This window comes from Miniopterus natalensis, chromosome 4, assembly GCF_054644295.1.
Source record: "Miniopterus natalensis isolate mMinNat1 chromosome 4, mMinNat1.hap1, whole genome shotgun sequence".
Classification (NCBI taxonomy): domain Eukaryota; kingdom Metazoa; phylum Chordata; class Mammalia; order Chiroptera; family Miniopteridae; genus Miniopterus; species Miniopterus natalensis.
In genome coordinates this window covers 8,444,040-8,459,532 of record NC_142084.1, presented here as the reverse complement: position 1 = coordinate 8,459,532, position 15,493 = coordinate 8,444,040, and the positions used below count along the sequence as shown (strand labels likewise).

The 15,493-nt window shown below is 43.9% G+C and overlaps 1 protein-coding gene across 2 annotated transcripts in view; it reads right to left on the bottom strand.

Moving 5' to 3' along the window:
• Nucleotides 1-3,538: 3,538 nt before the first annotated feature.
• Nucleotides 3,539-15,493, bottom strand: part of RNF130 (ring finger protein 130) — a 101,773-nt gene continuing 89,818 nt past the window's right edge. Inside the window, exon 8 of one of the 2 annotated variants that reach the window (XM_087816251.1) lies at nt 3,539-3,749. In XM_087816251.1, the coding sequence (XP_087672377.1) occupies nt 3,640-3,749 (110 nt within the window). In that variant the 3' untranslated portion in view covers nt 3,539-3,639. The remainder of the gene's footprint in view (nt 3,750-15,493) is intronic. The other variant, XM_087816249.1, reaches the window with a different exon arrangement.

Here is a 15,493-nt window from a genome sequence, read left to right as displayed (position 1 = left end):
GAGTGAGAGGGGGAGAGAGAGAAACATTGATGTGAGAGAGACACATTGTTCAGTTGCCTCCCCCACACACCCAAACTGGGGATTGAACCTGCAACCCAGGTATGCTCCCTTGACCAGGAATCGAACTTGCAACCCTTCGGTGCGCAGGCCAGCACTCCAACCACTGAACCACACCAGCCAGGGACAGTTAAAACCAGTTTTGTTTAACGTGTAGATCAAGGAAAGAACTAGATGTGAGGGGTAATAAAAATAAGAGAACTTATAAAGCCCATAGGAAACATCAAGTTCGTTAAATTTAGCAACCTTATTTTGTTTAAACGCTTTGTGACCCCATCTTTTGGTTTTAATCCTCAGTTGAGGATATGCTTTTATAGATTTTAGAGAGAGAATGAGAGAGAAACATAGACGTGCAACATCTGGTTGCCTCCTGCACTCCCGTATGTGCCCCAACCAGGAATCGAACCCACAACCTAGGTATGTGCCCCCAACCTTTTAGTGTAAGGGACAATACTCCAACCAAATGAGCCACCTGGCTAGGGTGTGACCCCATCTTTTGAAGCTGGGCTGTTGCAGGCATCGGGGCAGCTGGCAGGTGTTAAGGGAAGTGCCTCATGGACATTCTCCGAGTCAGGCCCGAGAAGGGGCAGGGAGATAGAGCCTTTCTTAAAGAGTGGGGCTCGCCAGGCTTTACCAGGCGTTTTTAGAACTAGTCTTCCCCTGAGGGGGCAGAGGCAGGCAGCCCTGGGCAGACATGGTGCCCACTAACAGCACCCCTGCCACCGGGCCTGGGCCTCCTCCTGTGGACACCTGGGCTGTTTTCTGGTCAGCCACCTCTCTTTCTCCGAAATAACAGGAAAGGAGGGCTAGGGGAAGTTCTCCATTTAGGAAGCTAAAAATCACCAACTGTAAGCATTTGCATTTTAACTGTCCCAACCCAGTTCCTGGCTGCTCCAGACCTCGGTCCACATGCTGCTTCCTGCGGTCGTGCTGCCGGTCTGCACCCGCTGGGCCTGGGCCTGGGCTGCAGCCAGGCCCAGCTCAGAGCAGTCCACTGCAGCGCCGGAGGCCTGTGGTGTAGGTAACACCTCTGCCCCTTCTATCCCTCAAGCTGTCCCCACCTTACCTCCCCCAAACGGTCAAAGGTTATCATACATTTCCCAGGTAATAACTGCGGTGGCTGTAAGAATTTCAACACGTGAGATGCTCATACAATGTGGAAAAAATGCCTCTCTGCGCCCTTGACCACATCCGCCTAGCTAATAAACTCTGCTCCCTGGATCTTGAGCTTCTCAGAGGCAGGAGTGCCCATGTTGAGGTGTGTTCTCATGAACAGCACTTGAAAGCAGCCCTGGCATCTGCACCCTGCGGGGGTCCCCCATCCCTAGATGGCTCAGTGGAGGACTCCCCTCAGCACAGCTGCCCACAAAGAGGCTGTTATCTGAGACAAATCAGGCCACCCTTGCTATTCCCGAAGTGCATGACCTTCATGGAGAAGTTACTGTCCCTCCTGACAAAGGCAGGACATTATGTAGCTGAGAGGGAAAGTGGCCCCAATTTTCAGGGAAAGTGTGTCTCACTGGGATCTGAAGCGCTGTTCTGAGTGAACTCCCTGTAGGAAATGCCTCCTTGGTTATTCAACAGGGAATGTGTGCCCTAGATTTACCAGAAATTCAAATATTCTATCAGTAAGTAAATTTGCAGGGGCCTGAATTTTAAATTTCTTCTCAAGTAATTTCATTTCTTTTCAGTAAAGAAGTCTCGAGTGAAATTTAATGTCATTGCTTTTGTAAGACTGCACAAATCAGAAGAAAATGCTGCATTGGAATCTGAGTTCTGGTTCAGGAAAGCAAGGTGGCGGTGGGGACAACAGGGTCAGAACCGGGCCCTCTTCTCTGTGGGAAGAGCCACACCAAATACAAGTGCCGGTAAGAGTCTGGAGCCCCTGGCAGACGAGCTGAAGCTCCTGGACTCCGCTCTCTCACCACAAAGCCAGCGGCAAACCTGTCTACCAACAGTGCTCTCTAGAAACTGCTTTTTATCAAAACGATTTTTACAGTGCAAGGGCTATAAAAAGGAAACAAACAAAAGCCCTTGGTTAAAGGTAAAAAGAAAAAGTTGCCAAGACCTTAAAAATCTGCACTGTTCCAGCCTCAAATGATTAAAAACAAAATGCCACTCATCAAGCCGAGGCGACGATCCTAAATTTAGGCTGTTCCCACCCTAGGTTCTTCGAGGGTTTCTGTTCCAGGCATAACTGTGTCTGAGGCATCTGAGCAACAAATCGCAAGCAGGGATGCTGTTAAAGAGAAGCCGGTGCACATGGGAAAGGGCAAGCGCTCCCCTCAAACTTCGGTCCTACAGAGTCAATGGAAACAGCAGCCTGGGGATACGCGGGTCTGAGTGGTTTCTGCTGGGCCTGACTCTTGGCATATGGAGACTGAGGTTTCCATTCTCGGAACAAAGACGGGAGGGTCTGAGTGCATTCACCCCTCTTTCAGGCTCCTGTCACTAGGAGAGACAGGCTGAACTAGGGTGTGTCCTTGAGCAAAATGATGCCTAGACTTGTTTCATAAATTTGCTCATTATGGTTCCTTGTTGGGATTACTCTTAAGATGTATGTTTCTTGTGATGTTAACTTGATGTCATCCCAGGTGTGTGGGAAGGTCACGTGTCCCAGGTGTGCACTACGTCAGCTACCACACATCTTTTCCTGTAAGCTCCTGCGCCTTCTTCATGCTGATGCCAAGGCTGGTGGGAGAGCACTGGGTCAGACCAGTGAAGACTGAAGCGGGGGCTTATCTGGTGTCTAACAGCAAGGAGTGATGTGATCGTCTCGAAAAAGCTCTCAGAACAGTTCTGGTTTTGACACCCACTGGCTGTCACCCTGAGATCATTGCCAGGCTGGCCTCCTGAATGCCGCCTCCCCACACACCTTGGTGGTTGCCAAGCAAATCAGTCCACAGGCCTCAGGGACAGAGCCTGCAGTGTTTTGGTGGTCACACAAGCACGTGTCACTTTACATCATGCTCAATGACAATGTTGACCACTGCCTCTCCTGCACAGCCTGCCTGTAGCCCCATCACGATGCTCTGGTGGTCAGTGTCAGAGGAGGGATAAAAGGTGAGGCTTTCTCTCAGGAACCTTCAGAAAGAGGTCCTTTAACAAGAAGTAGATTAAGAGACAGGGAAACACAGAGTGGGCTACGCAGCAGCAACTCGTGCCCGCGTCAGTGAGAAGTGTGCCTGCGGGCATTAGTTAGTATGCATCGTAAGTGGGGAGCACAAAGGTATTTAAAAATGCCAACATCACCCCAACACAGACAGTATGTGGTTATTCACAGACACGCTGACGATGCAACATTAACCCCTTGGCTGCCTCTTCTGCATACAGCCAGGCTTGTCAGGGCCCATGTTCAGAGGCCAGCTTTGCGTGGGTTTTTGGTGCCACCAGGTCACCTGGGAAGTAAGGCTGTCCTCAAAGCCTCACCTTGGGGAAACTGCAATTTAACCTTGAGCCCCAACCTGAGCTTGGAAAGTGCTGCCATTCTTCCAAAACAGACGCTGACAGAAGATAGAAATAAGGAAGGCGATCATAAGTCAAGTCACAACAGAGGTGACCCCCAAAGGCCCATTTAAAAAATCAGGTTTTGTTCTCATCATACATGTCCAGAGAAGGTTCGATTGTGGAGAATTCACTTTCATACATCAGGCTCCGAGGGGACAAAGAGCTTCGATGAAAGAAGTGACCACCTGGAAAAGGCACAAGAAAAAGAGACTTACTAGGTCATCAGGCCTCTACTTCCCGAGGCTTCCCACGTGGCTCGGAGGAAAGAAGGTGGATTATCTTCAAAGCATAACATTTTCTCAAATATGTGTCTATATTTTGGGTTCTTATCATGAGAGAAAGGCAAAGAATTCGGGCATCCCTCAAGCACACTTTAAACACGTAAATTCTAATGTTTGGGTCCTCAAAAGATTAACCACTGGAGCTCTTCAAAGCAAAAGCTGCCTGATGCCCTTACGAAGCCTCCACCTACAAACGTGACTTCAACCAGGGACCCGCGATCACGTGGAAAACTGCATGTCCCGTCTGCGCCCAGGGTGGGGAGGGCACAGAGCCGCGTCATCCCTGGGCAGACTGAGGCTGTGACATTGAGGCTCTGACAGTGCATTACAGGTTTTTATTGATATTAAAGTTATACCTTAACATGGTTCAGACAGTTAATCCCACATGTGGTAAGATCAGTCATTTGCGGTTCCCCTTCTTCAGAGGCCACTTCGAGCAGATTCGTGGCATGTCTACCTCCACGTCTCTAAATAACATGCCTGTGCTGACCCTTCCTAATGTCTTCAGTCTTGGACTTTACCTACTGAACCCCTACTATGGAGGACTTCCCCCCTTTACCATATCCACACATTTTCCCATTGCCCCAACCAATTGTATTTTGGTAAGAATTCAATGTTCACATTATTTGACTATCTGTGCTATCAGAGGTAAGGCATACTTACATTTCCTTTTCTGAGTAACTGTTTCATTTTACAGTTTTACTGGGGTGTAACTGACACAACGGAATGCACATATTTAACGTGTGTAATGTGATGAGTCTTGACTTATGTACACACCCCTGAAATCATTGCTGGAATCAAGACCGCGAACATCTCCGTCACCCCCAAAACTTCCTGGTGACGCATAATTCTTCCCCTTCTTTCCACCTTATTTCTATCCCTCCCCCCCAGGTAAATGCAGGTGAGTTTGCATCTTTCTAGAATTTTACTTAAGCGGAGTCATAGAGTAGTTTATTGGCTCATACAAATAAAGCTGCTATGAACATGTGAGTAGGAGTCTGAGTGCCATTTCCCTCGAGTGGACACTGAGGAGGAAAGGCTGCATGGCTGTGAGGTGACTTTTCTAAAACAGCTGAGCTGCTGGGCGTCCTGCCAGCAGTGCGTGCGGTGCGCTCCCTGGCAGGCTCGCCAAGGCTGAGCCGGCAGGGTTTCCCTGTCAGCCACAGCCGGAGCGCGGTGTCTCACTGCGGCTTAGTTCGCATTTCCCTGACATCTGGCACCTTTTCACGTGCTTATTAACCAATTGTATATGTTTTGTGAAGCATTTTGTTCAACTCTTTTGCCCATTTAAAAAAATTGTGTTGTCTTCCTAGTATCAAGTTGTAAGAGTTTAAAAAAAATACACACACTCTGCACACATTTCCTTTGTCAGACATACATGTTTTGCAAATATTTTCTCCCAGTCTGTGGCCTGCCTTTTTATTTTCGTAACAATGCCCTTTAAAGAACAAAAGTTTTAAATTTTAATAAAATCTGATTTATTTTTCCTTCTCTAGCAGGTGCTTTTGTGTCAGAATAAAGAAATCTTTGCCAAACCCAATGTCACTAAGATTTTTATCCTATGTGATCATCTAGAAGTTTTATAAGTTTTACTTTTTACGTTTAGATAAACCACTTCGAATACATTTTTGTATATGGAGGGAAATAAAGATTGAAGTTCACCTTTTAGCCTATGGGTATGTTCAATAGTTTGAGCATCATTTTGTTTGAAGAATTATTCTTTCCCCATTTGAACTGCCTTCGCACCTTGGTTGAAAATCTATTGCTCCTATAGGAATGGCTTTTTCTGGTCACTATTTTGTTCCAGCAATCTGTCTGTTTATACTGTCTTGATTACTACAGCTTTAGTTGCTAAAGTTATCCATCTTCTCATTGGTTTCCTGAACATACTTAATGTTATTTTAAAGTCTATGTCTGATATTTCCATCATTTGTATTTCTTGTGGATCTATTTCTTTGTTTTTCCTCCTTTTTGGTCATTTGGTTTTCTGGTATGCCTGGTACTTTTTCTTTTCTTTTTCTTTATTAAAGTATAGTTGACATACAATATTGTGGTACTTTCAGGTGTACAACATAGTGATTCTACATTTGTATACTTTATAACATGATCAAGGTATTAAAAAATATATATATTTTTATTGATTTCAGAGAGGAAGGCAGAGGGGGAGAAAGAGAGAAACATCAATGATGAGAGAGAGTCATTGATCGGCTGCCTCCTGCATGCCCAGTGCTGGGGATGGAGCCCGCAACCCTGGCATGTGCCCTGACCAGGAATCGAGCCACCGTCTCCTGGATCCTAGGTCAATGCTTAAGTGCTGAGCCATGCCGGCCAGGCTGATCATGGTATTTCTATTATCCTCTGTCACCATACAAAATTACGATGTTATTTTTATTTTTTTATTAATCCTCACTCGAGGATATCTTTCCACTGATTTTAGATAAAGTGGAAGGGAGTGAGAGAGAAACATTGATGTGAGAGAGACATCAATTGGTTGCCTCCCACATGTGCTCAGTCCAGGGCTGGGGATCGAACCTGTAACCCAGGCACATGCCCTTGCCCAGGAATCAAATCCGCGACCCTCTGGTGAGTGAGCCAAAGCTCTAAGCATTGAGCACACTGGCCATAGCCAAAGTTATTTTATATTCCCTTTGCTGAACATTATATCCTATGTCACTTACTTTATAACTGGAAGTTTGTACCTCTTAATCCCCTTTACCTTTTTCACCCCTCTCCCACCCTCTCTTCTCTGACAACCATCAGTTTGTTCTTTGTATCTATGAGTATGTTTGTTTGTTCATTTTTTTTTTTTAGATTCAACATGTAAGTGAAATCATATGGTATTTGTCTCTCTCTGTTACTTCACATAGCCTAATATAGCGTAGGGCCATCCATGTTGTCACAAATGTCAAGATTTCACTCTTTTTATTGCTGAATAATATTCCATTGTATATGTAATAGTATGTCTGGCATTTTTGATGGATTATTAGACAGTATATATGAAAAAGGTAGAGATAAATGGAGTTTACTGATAGTGGTATCTTCCTCCATAGGGTTTCCTGTTGCCTTAGGAAAGGAAATATCACTTTTAGGATATGGGCCTATCACTTCAATCCAGTTAGAAAGTAAGTAAATGCAGAGTTGGGCTTTGGTCTTTGAGATGGCCATTCAAATTCTGGGTCATCCTCTAGTTGTAGGGTGCAGGCCTTTGGGGATTCCAATGGAAAGCCCAGGGTGTTTCTCAGGGCTTTTCCCTTGGTCGGCCCTGAATTCCCAAGTTTTGTCTCACAAGCACAGTAAGACTGCCTGAGTTCTTCTCATCCCTGTCTTTCACCCACATTTTAGCTGCTTTACAGATACTGTTTATGACAGTAAATGTCTGAAATGCCCAGTGTTGAACTTTCCTTTTTTCTGGGCTCTTAGTACCTAAAGTCCTCACTACATTTATAGCTCTTCAAGGTCTTTCCACATTTTTTGGGTTTGCTGGTATGCTGGTTGGACTGCAACAAGCTGGAATGACATTACCAGAAGCAGAAACTTAATCAACTTATTATCAATGGCTTTGAGTTCCCTGAGTATGGATTAAAGTTCCTTCTAGATTTTAGAATCCTGAAATTGATAAATGCAATTAAAAAAATAAAAAAATAAAAGATTTTGCAATTCTCTGCAAAATATATGTACTTGATTATGTGTATTGTCCTATTTGCTCTTTTATATCTTTCTTCCCCTTTTAAACCATAATCTACTCATGTGTACAACTCAGATATACTTTATTTCAGTATCTTTACATTGTGCCCATGAATACTACATAAAATTGAGTTGATTGGGATGCATACTACCCCAGTTAGGGGTAATTACTTTGTGTCCAAATAGTTTTAACTTGGAACTATCTCAGCATGAAATAAAAAGGGCTTTTGCACTAAGAGACAATCAATGACCCAGAATTTAACCACCACTTGCTATTTATGTATATCGCCAGTTTTGGCAGTTATATAACCTTCATAAAGATTATGAAGATTTTAAATAACTGAAATGTCCATCAGTTTAGAATTGACTTAATATAAAGTGCATTTGTTAATATTAAAAGGAGGAGTGCAGACGGGTCTGTATGTGTGGATGTGGAATAATCTCCAAGTATTGGGAAATAATATTATGGCCCACATAGTCTTTTTTGGATAACCTAATATTTCCTATATTCTTGGTCTCAAATTTTGTTAAGTACTTTTTTTCTGATTCATTTCTAGCAAAGAGCAAATAGAAGCTTGTCTATGCCTTGAGGGAATTGTTGATGTAGATGCAAAATGGGAAAAGAATTGTGTAGAGTCATTTAGGAGAAACTTGTCAGGTTAAGATGAAGACAGGAAACGTTTACAGAAGCATAGGTCCTTACTACTTACAAATGTAGCCATTAGAGTGTCTGTGACAGTACTGGGGAAACCCTTTCCTGAGATCCTAAACTTCAAAGGTGTCAAGTTTTCTTCTGTGGGATGCTACATTTAATTCTTAAAACAGTGACCAACAGATAATTTGTTTTAAAGCTATGTGTAGTAGAGATTTTGTTGGGGAAGGGTGATGTGTATATTATGCTAATAATTGTCTTATAAAGGTATGTATAAAAGAATATACTTCTAAATGTACAAAATCTCTCTGGCAGTATAGACACAGGCAACAGAGACTGCGCAGGTCAGGGTCATTGGTTCAGGAATGGGAGGGAATATACTTTTCCCCTTACAGCCTTTTACACTATTTTGACTTTTTTTTTTTTTACCATGTACATATACTATTCATTCATAAAAATAATTTAAAATGATTTCGAAGTACAAGAAGAAGGGGATAAAAGGGAAAAAAATCTTAATATTTATATATAATTTCACAACCACCCCACAAGATAGGTATGTTATTCTTATTTCATAAGAGAGTAAAACTAAGGCTCAGAGAGATAAAACCACTTGCTAAAATCACACAACTATAAGTAGAATCCAGGTAAGTCTGAATCCGAAGCTATCTTTCAATTTTATGCTCCCAATACATAAGTACCTTAAATTATCATCATGACCAAACGGCAAAAAACATCTAACAATGACTTAAACTCCATAGTTGCAACACTGGTGACTGAGCTCCTCCTGCTGCATAAAAAATAGGTATACTAAATGAGAAGAGGTAGCTTTTCCAAGGCAATCAACATTTAATTAAACTCAAAACTTTCCAAGGACTTCATGAAGGTCCCAGTAGCAACTTTGGTTTAATAAGACAACATTGCTACTGTTTCTCTTTTCAAGAAATTTAAAAAGTGCCACATGAAGTGCAGACAGACGAGGGTTCAGCACGGAGCACTGTAGCAGAACCAGTTAAATCACTAAGGGAGCTGGCAATCTAAGAATTACTTTCACTACGGAAACCTCCTTGCCTTCCTAGAATTCACATGACAATGTAATCTACAAATCTGCATCTTGTGTCTTCTTAAGGAAATCAGACAATGCTCAAGTCTTCTCATCCTAAGGCAGCAGTTTTCAACCTTTTTCATCTCATGGCACACAATTACTAAAATTCTGCGGCACGCCAAAAATATATTTTTTGCTCATCTGACAAAAATATAGGTATATTTTTGATTCATTCACACCGGACAGCTATTGTTGTGTTGGCTATTGTCAGTTTTTTATTTGACAATTTAAAGGAAAAGAAGTCAGTGCCCCTGATTAGTCAGGTATTGTATGTTTTAAAAATTCTGCAAAAAACAACAAAAAAATAGTACTTCTGGGGCACACCGGTGTGCTGTGGCACACAGGCTGAGAACCGCTGTCCTAAGGCATCAGGCATTCATTCACCTGGAGCAGGGCTCCAGGGGTCAGTGCCCGACTGTGAATGAGGGCTGCTAGCCCCCTCCCGAGGCCCCTTTCCTTCTATTTCCTCTGCTCCACTTCTACTCTAACCCAGCCCCATTTCCAGATCAGGTGGATATATTTGCTCATAAGCGAGAGCTGTTCTAATCACTGTGCCTGAGGCTCAATGGGGGCTGCACCTATTGAAAAGTGGTATGTGACCAGAACTTCCACATAAAGCTTTCTTCATGTAAAAGAGGAATCATCACTGGAGGTGACACAGCTGCCTGAGTTCCCACCTGGCCCCGGACCCCTGTGCCTCCATGAAGATGAGTGTGTGCTGGGTGAACACGGGGTAGAGCAGTGGTGCCCAACGGACCTGAACATGGAACAGACCAGTCACGATGCCTCGGCAGTGCGGGGCCTTCTCCTGGGCTGAGGGACCCCTGCGCAAGACTTTCCCAACATCAGTGCTACGAAGGAATTTTATGGCTTTTGGATCAGTTTATCTTTTCATGCAAGGAAGGAGGAACATTATTGGTAACACTGTCTGCCAGGCGCCTTCACAAACGCCTCCTTCCAGCTCCCGCAGCCCCATGTGGCTGGTATTGTACCTTCCAATCCACTGGTGAGAAACCGAGGCTGGGCGAGGCTAACCGCTGACCTCTCCGCACATTCAAATGCGTAGGTCCCATCAACCTACGGCCCCAGCTAACTTAGCGGGTGTGGAGGTGAAGTACTCGGAGGGACGGCGGGAATGAAATCCGTTCTGCCCACAGCCTGGTGGTGCGGGGCCTCCCCAGGCACCTCAGCACTATGCGCGCTGCTGTGACTCCCTCCCTCACCCTGGGCTGCTTGTGCCTGTTTCCCATGGAAGAGGCTTCCAGAAGATGCCCAGTTCTGTGGAAGCCATGTCCTAAGTCAACCCCATCGCACTGCCCAGGCTTTCCATGTGCACTTACACCCACTCAAAAATAAGCCCAGGAGAGAAAGAGGGGAGGGGTGGGGAGGAAACACCTGGAGCGGGGTCTGCCTGCCGCTTGGCCTGCAGTGAGTGGCCTGAGGGGCGCGGGGCTCTGCTGCTCCTGGGGGAGGCTGCAGCGCCCCGGACTTCTCGGCATTTCACTGACTCGAGGGGTTTTTCCAAAGTAACTGGGACATTTTCTTGCCTTTATAAACTATCCCAAATCCCTAGGATGCAGCCCCCTACTATGGTTTGTTAAGCATGCGACCAAAAGCGAGGTGCTGGAAATGCATTTTTCTGGGTTCAAAGAGAAAGAAACCATTTGTGTCTGCATTTTGAATGATCCTTCTGTTCGTGTGTCTGGGCCACTCTTACTCTAGTCATGTGTGCCGTGTGGGGGGGGTCATGAGAGAAGAGCCTCCAGGAGGGAGCACCAGGGTGGTTGCCAGGTGCCCCCTGCCTCTGCCCCGAGCATGGAAAGCGCCACCCGGAGGCAGAGGGCGGCCATGCCTGAGGTTCCCACCCAGGGCGAGGAAGCCCTCTTCCCAGGCTTGGTTTAGGTAAGGCCAACTGACATTTTCCTCAAAAGGGACTTTTCTGAAAAACTCTAAAGAAAACAAGAGTAGAGGAACTGTGTAGCCTGCTGGACTTCTGCTTCTGTCTCCTCAGACTGGCCAGGCCAGGCCTGCCGGCAGCACCTCCGCTGGGCCTCTTCTCGCCCTGGGTTTACTTGACCCTGTCCTCAGGCTGAGCTCGGGTCTGATGCTGCCTGAGCTCCTGTTACTTGTACCTGCTTTTTTTTCCAGACTCCTCAGTAAAAAAAAACAGCACCTCTCCCAACAAGATCTCCAAACTTCTCTCTGAGCTGCTCCGCTGCTTTCCTGTGCCGAGTGAATGCTTCCTAGAAGTCTCCTTACCTACGGGTTTTGAGAATCTTCCTCTTGTCACTGACCCAACTGTATCGATCCAATTTCTTTCCCATGGGCTTGTCTCTTAAGGTAGCTTCTGAGCTGTAATGTTCTAAACCAGCAACCCTACCTGCTTTCTTTTGTGAACCTATTCTTTTAATTCCAGGAACCAGTTTGCATCTAATTCACTCCTTCCAAATTCATGGGCCTCCTCATGGGTCCCCAGTGGAAAGCCATGCTCTGTGAAAATTATAAAACTCTTGAAATTTTTTGCGACCTTTAATTACATAACTGTCTCCTAGATATGACACCTAAAACACAAACCAAAGGAAAAAGACAAATTGGACTCCCATCAAAACTAAAAACTTGGGAGATGGGTCTAAGATGACAGTGTAAGAGGATGCTGAGCTCACCTCGCCCCCTCCCCAGGACACACAGAATGTACATCTATATTTAGAGCAATTCCTCCTGAGAGACAACTGAGGGCCAATGAACAGCTGCACAACAAATGAGACAGAACACATAAGGAAGGCTGGGAACCTCATGAGCTCTCCAGGAGCTGAGTACTCTCCAGCACTGGAGGAACCAGCGAGCCACCGTTCACATTTCCAGCTGACAGAAACTCTATCCAGGTCTCTGGCGGACCTGCAGGGCCACCGGAAGGAGTCTCCAGCCAACCTCCCAGAGCTGGGTCCCACAGGAGGAGGGCACCACAGTGTGCATGCACTGGGCCCCTCAACTGGAGATTGGTCCAGTGGGCATGGCAGGATGCAGCTGCAGCCACCCACCGGGTTGCACACACACGTGGGGCTCCCCTGCCCAGAGGGAGTGAGAGCTAGCACAACGCTGTGGTACCTGCACACAGGGCTGTCTCGCTGCAGCAACTGCAAACAAGCAGGGTGCTGCAATGTGCACACTCAGCAGCCCTACCCAGACCCAGCTGGGGCAACAGACAATTAAAGCAATGGGGCACACCACATGCACACTGGGCAGCCCCGCCGAGATCAGAAGAGCAAGGAAGCGTGCACACACCAGGCTGCCCAACCCGACACCCACTCGTTCCGGCCAGGCGGCATACCAGCTACCCACATGCACCCACCCTGACTAGAAACAGCCTACCAAAACCATCTGGCACAGTCTACACAGAGACCATTTTTGCAAGATTGGGAGAGAGCTAGTTCATCTAACTCATAGGAACAAACACAGAAAGTTAACTGAAAAATGGGGAGACAGAAGAATATTCCCCAAATGGAGAAACAAAAAGTACCTGGAGAAAAACACTAATGAAACAGAGATAAGTAACCTGCCTGATAAAGAATTCAAAGTTAACAGTCATAAGGATGCTCGATAAACTTGAGAGTGGAATACAGGAACTCAGAGAGCATATCAACAGTTAGAAATGTAATAAAGAGCCAATTAGAGATGAAAAAGACAATAACTGAAATGAAGAACACATTAGAAGGAATAAGAAAAAAGGGGCAGAAAGTATATTTGAACAAATAATGGATGAAAACTTCCCTAACTTGGGGCAGGAAACAGACATCCAGGTTCAGGAAGCAGAGAGTTCCAAACAAATGAACCCAAAGAGGCTCACACCAAGACATACTGTAATTAAAATGGCAAAATTTAAGGATAAAAAAACAATTCTGAAGGCAGCAAGAAGGCAGCAAGTCACATACAAGGGAAACCCTATAAGGCTGTCAGCTGATTTCTGAGCAACTTTATAGACCACAAGGGAGTGACAGGAAATGTTTAAAGTGCTGAAAGGGAACCTACAACCTAGAATACTCTACCCGGCAAGGTCATCACTCAGAACTGAAGGAGAGATAAAGAGTTTCCCAGACAAGCAAAAGCGAAGGACTTCATCACAATTAAACTGGCTTTCCAAGAAATGGTAAAGGGTCTTCTTTATGCAGAAAGGAAAAGGGCCAAAACCCGAAATAAAGGAGATACAAGAAAGAAAAAAACCACTCAATGGTAAAGGCAAATATATGACAAACATAGTAAATCAACCACTTAAAAAGTTAATATAAAGGTTAAAGATAAAAGTAGCAAAATTAACTATAACTACAATAGGAGATACACAAAACAAAAAGATATAGAACATGTATCAGCTTAAAATAGACTGCTATATGTATCTATATATACCTATAACTATATAGATAGATAGATAGATAGATAGATAGATAGATAGATAGATAGATGAATATATATGAACCTCATGGTAACCACAAACCAAAAACCTACAAAAAATACACAAAAAATAGAGAGGAACCCAAACAAAACACTGAAGAAAATATGCAAATCAAAAGGAAAGGAATCAAGAAAGGAACAGAGAACAGCAGCAGCCAAAAAACAATGAACAAAATAGCAATAAGCACATACCTATCAATTATTACTTTAAATGTAAATAGACTAAATGCTTCAATCAAAAGATATAGGGTGGCTGAATGGACTAAAAAACAAGACCCCTCTATGTGCTGCTACTAAGAGACTCACTTTAGGTCAAAAGATATGCACAGACTGAAAGTGAAGGGATGGAAAAAGATATACCATGCAAATAGAAGAAAGCTGGGGTAGCAATATGCATATCAGGCAAAACAGACTTCAAATACATATATATATATGTGTAAGTATGTATTTTTTTGTTGTTAATTCTCACCCAAGGACATTTTTCCCATAGATTTTTTTAGAGAGAGTGGAAGGGAGGGAGGAGCAGAGAGAGAAACATAGATGTGAGAGAGACACATCAACTGGTTGCCTCCTGCATGCACCCTGACCAAGGCGGGGTGCAAACCCACAACCCAGGTACATGCCCTTGACCGGAAATTGAACCCCCGACACTGGTGCACAGGCCAACGCTCTAACCACTGAGCCATGCCAGTCAGTGTGTGGCAACTACATTTTAATTAAAAAACAAACAAACAGGCATAATTGCAGAGGAAGGGAATGCAGTTTTAAAAAGGGCAATTATAAAGACTAATCCAGCAGTGTCCAAAAGAATTAGAATGTGAGCCACATATGTAATTTTAGATTTTCTAGTAGCCACCTTTAAAGACTTAAAAAGGAGACAGGTAAGATTAATTTTAATACTATATGTTACATAACTCAATATATTCAAAATGTTATTTCCACATGTACTCAATATAATAATTGAGATAAAAAAATAAAAACTTGTACTTCGAAAGACACTATCAAGAAAATAAAGAATTTAAAAGAAAGAATGCTTGCAAATCACATATCTGATAAGGGTCTAATAAACGGAATATGTAAAGAACTCTTAGAATTCAACAACAAAAAGACAAATAATATAATTAAAAATGTGCAAAGGGCTTGAATAGACATTTTTCTACAGAAGATATTCAACTGGCCAACAAGCAAATGGAAAGATGCTCAATATCATTAGTCATTAGGAAAATGCAGGTCAAAATCAAAATGAGGTGCTACTTCACACTCACTAAAAATACGGCTGTAATTTTTTCAAAAAGAAAGTGCTAGTGAGAATGTGAAGAAACTGGAACCCTTGTACCTTGCTGGTGGGAAAGTGAAATTGTACAGTTGCTTTGGAGAACAGTTTGGCAGTTTTCAACAATTTAAACTTAGTCACCCTATGACCCAGAAATTCCACTCCTAGAAATGTACCAAGAGAACTGAAAAGATATGTTTACATGGAAACTCGTACACTAATGTTTATGCTAGCATTATTTACAACAGCCAAAAGGTGGAAACAACCCAACATCCATCACTAGCTAACCAGATGGACAAAACATGGTATATCTATACACTGCAATATTTTTCAGCCACAAAAAATGAAGTGTTAATACATGCTACAACATGGATGAACCTTGAACACATTAGCCAGACACAAAAGGCCACATACTGTATAATTCTATTTATAGAAAATGTCCGGGGTAGACCAATCCATAGAGACAGAGAGTAGATGAGTGGCTTCCAGGATGG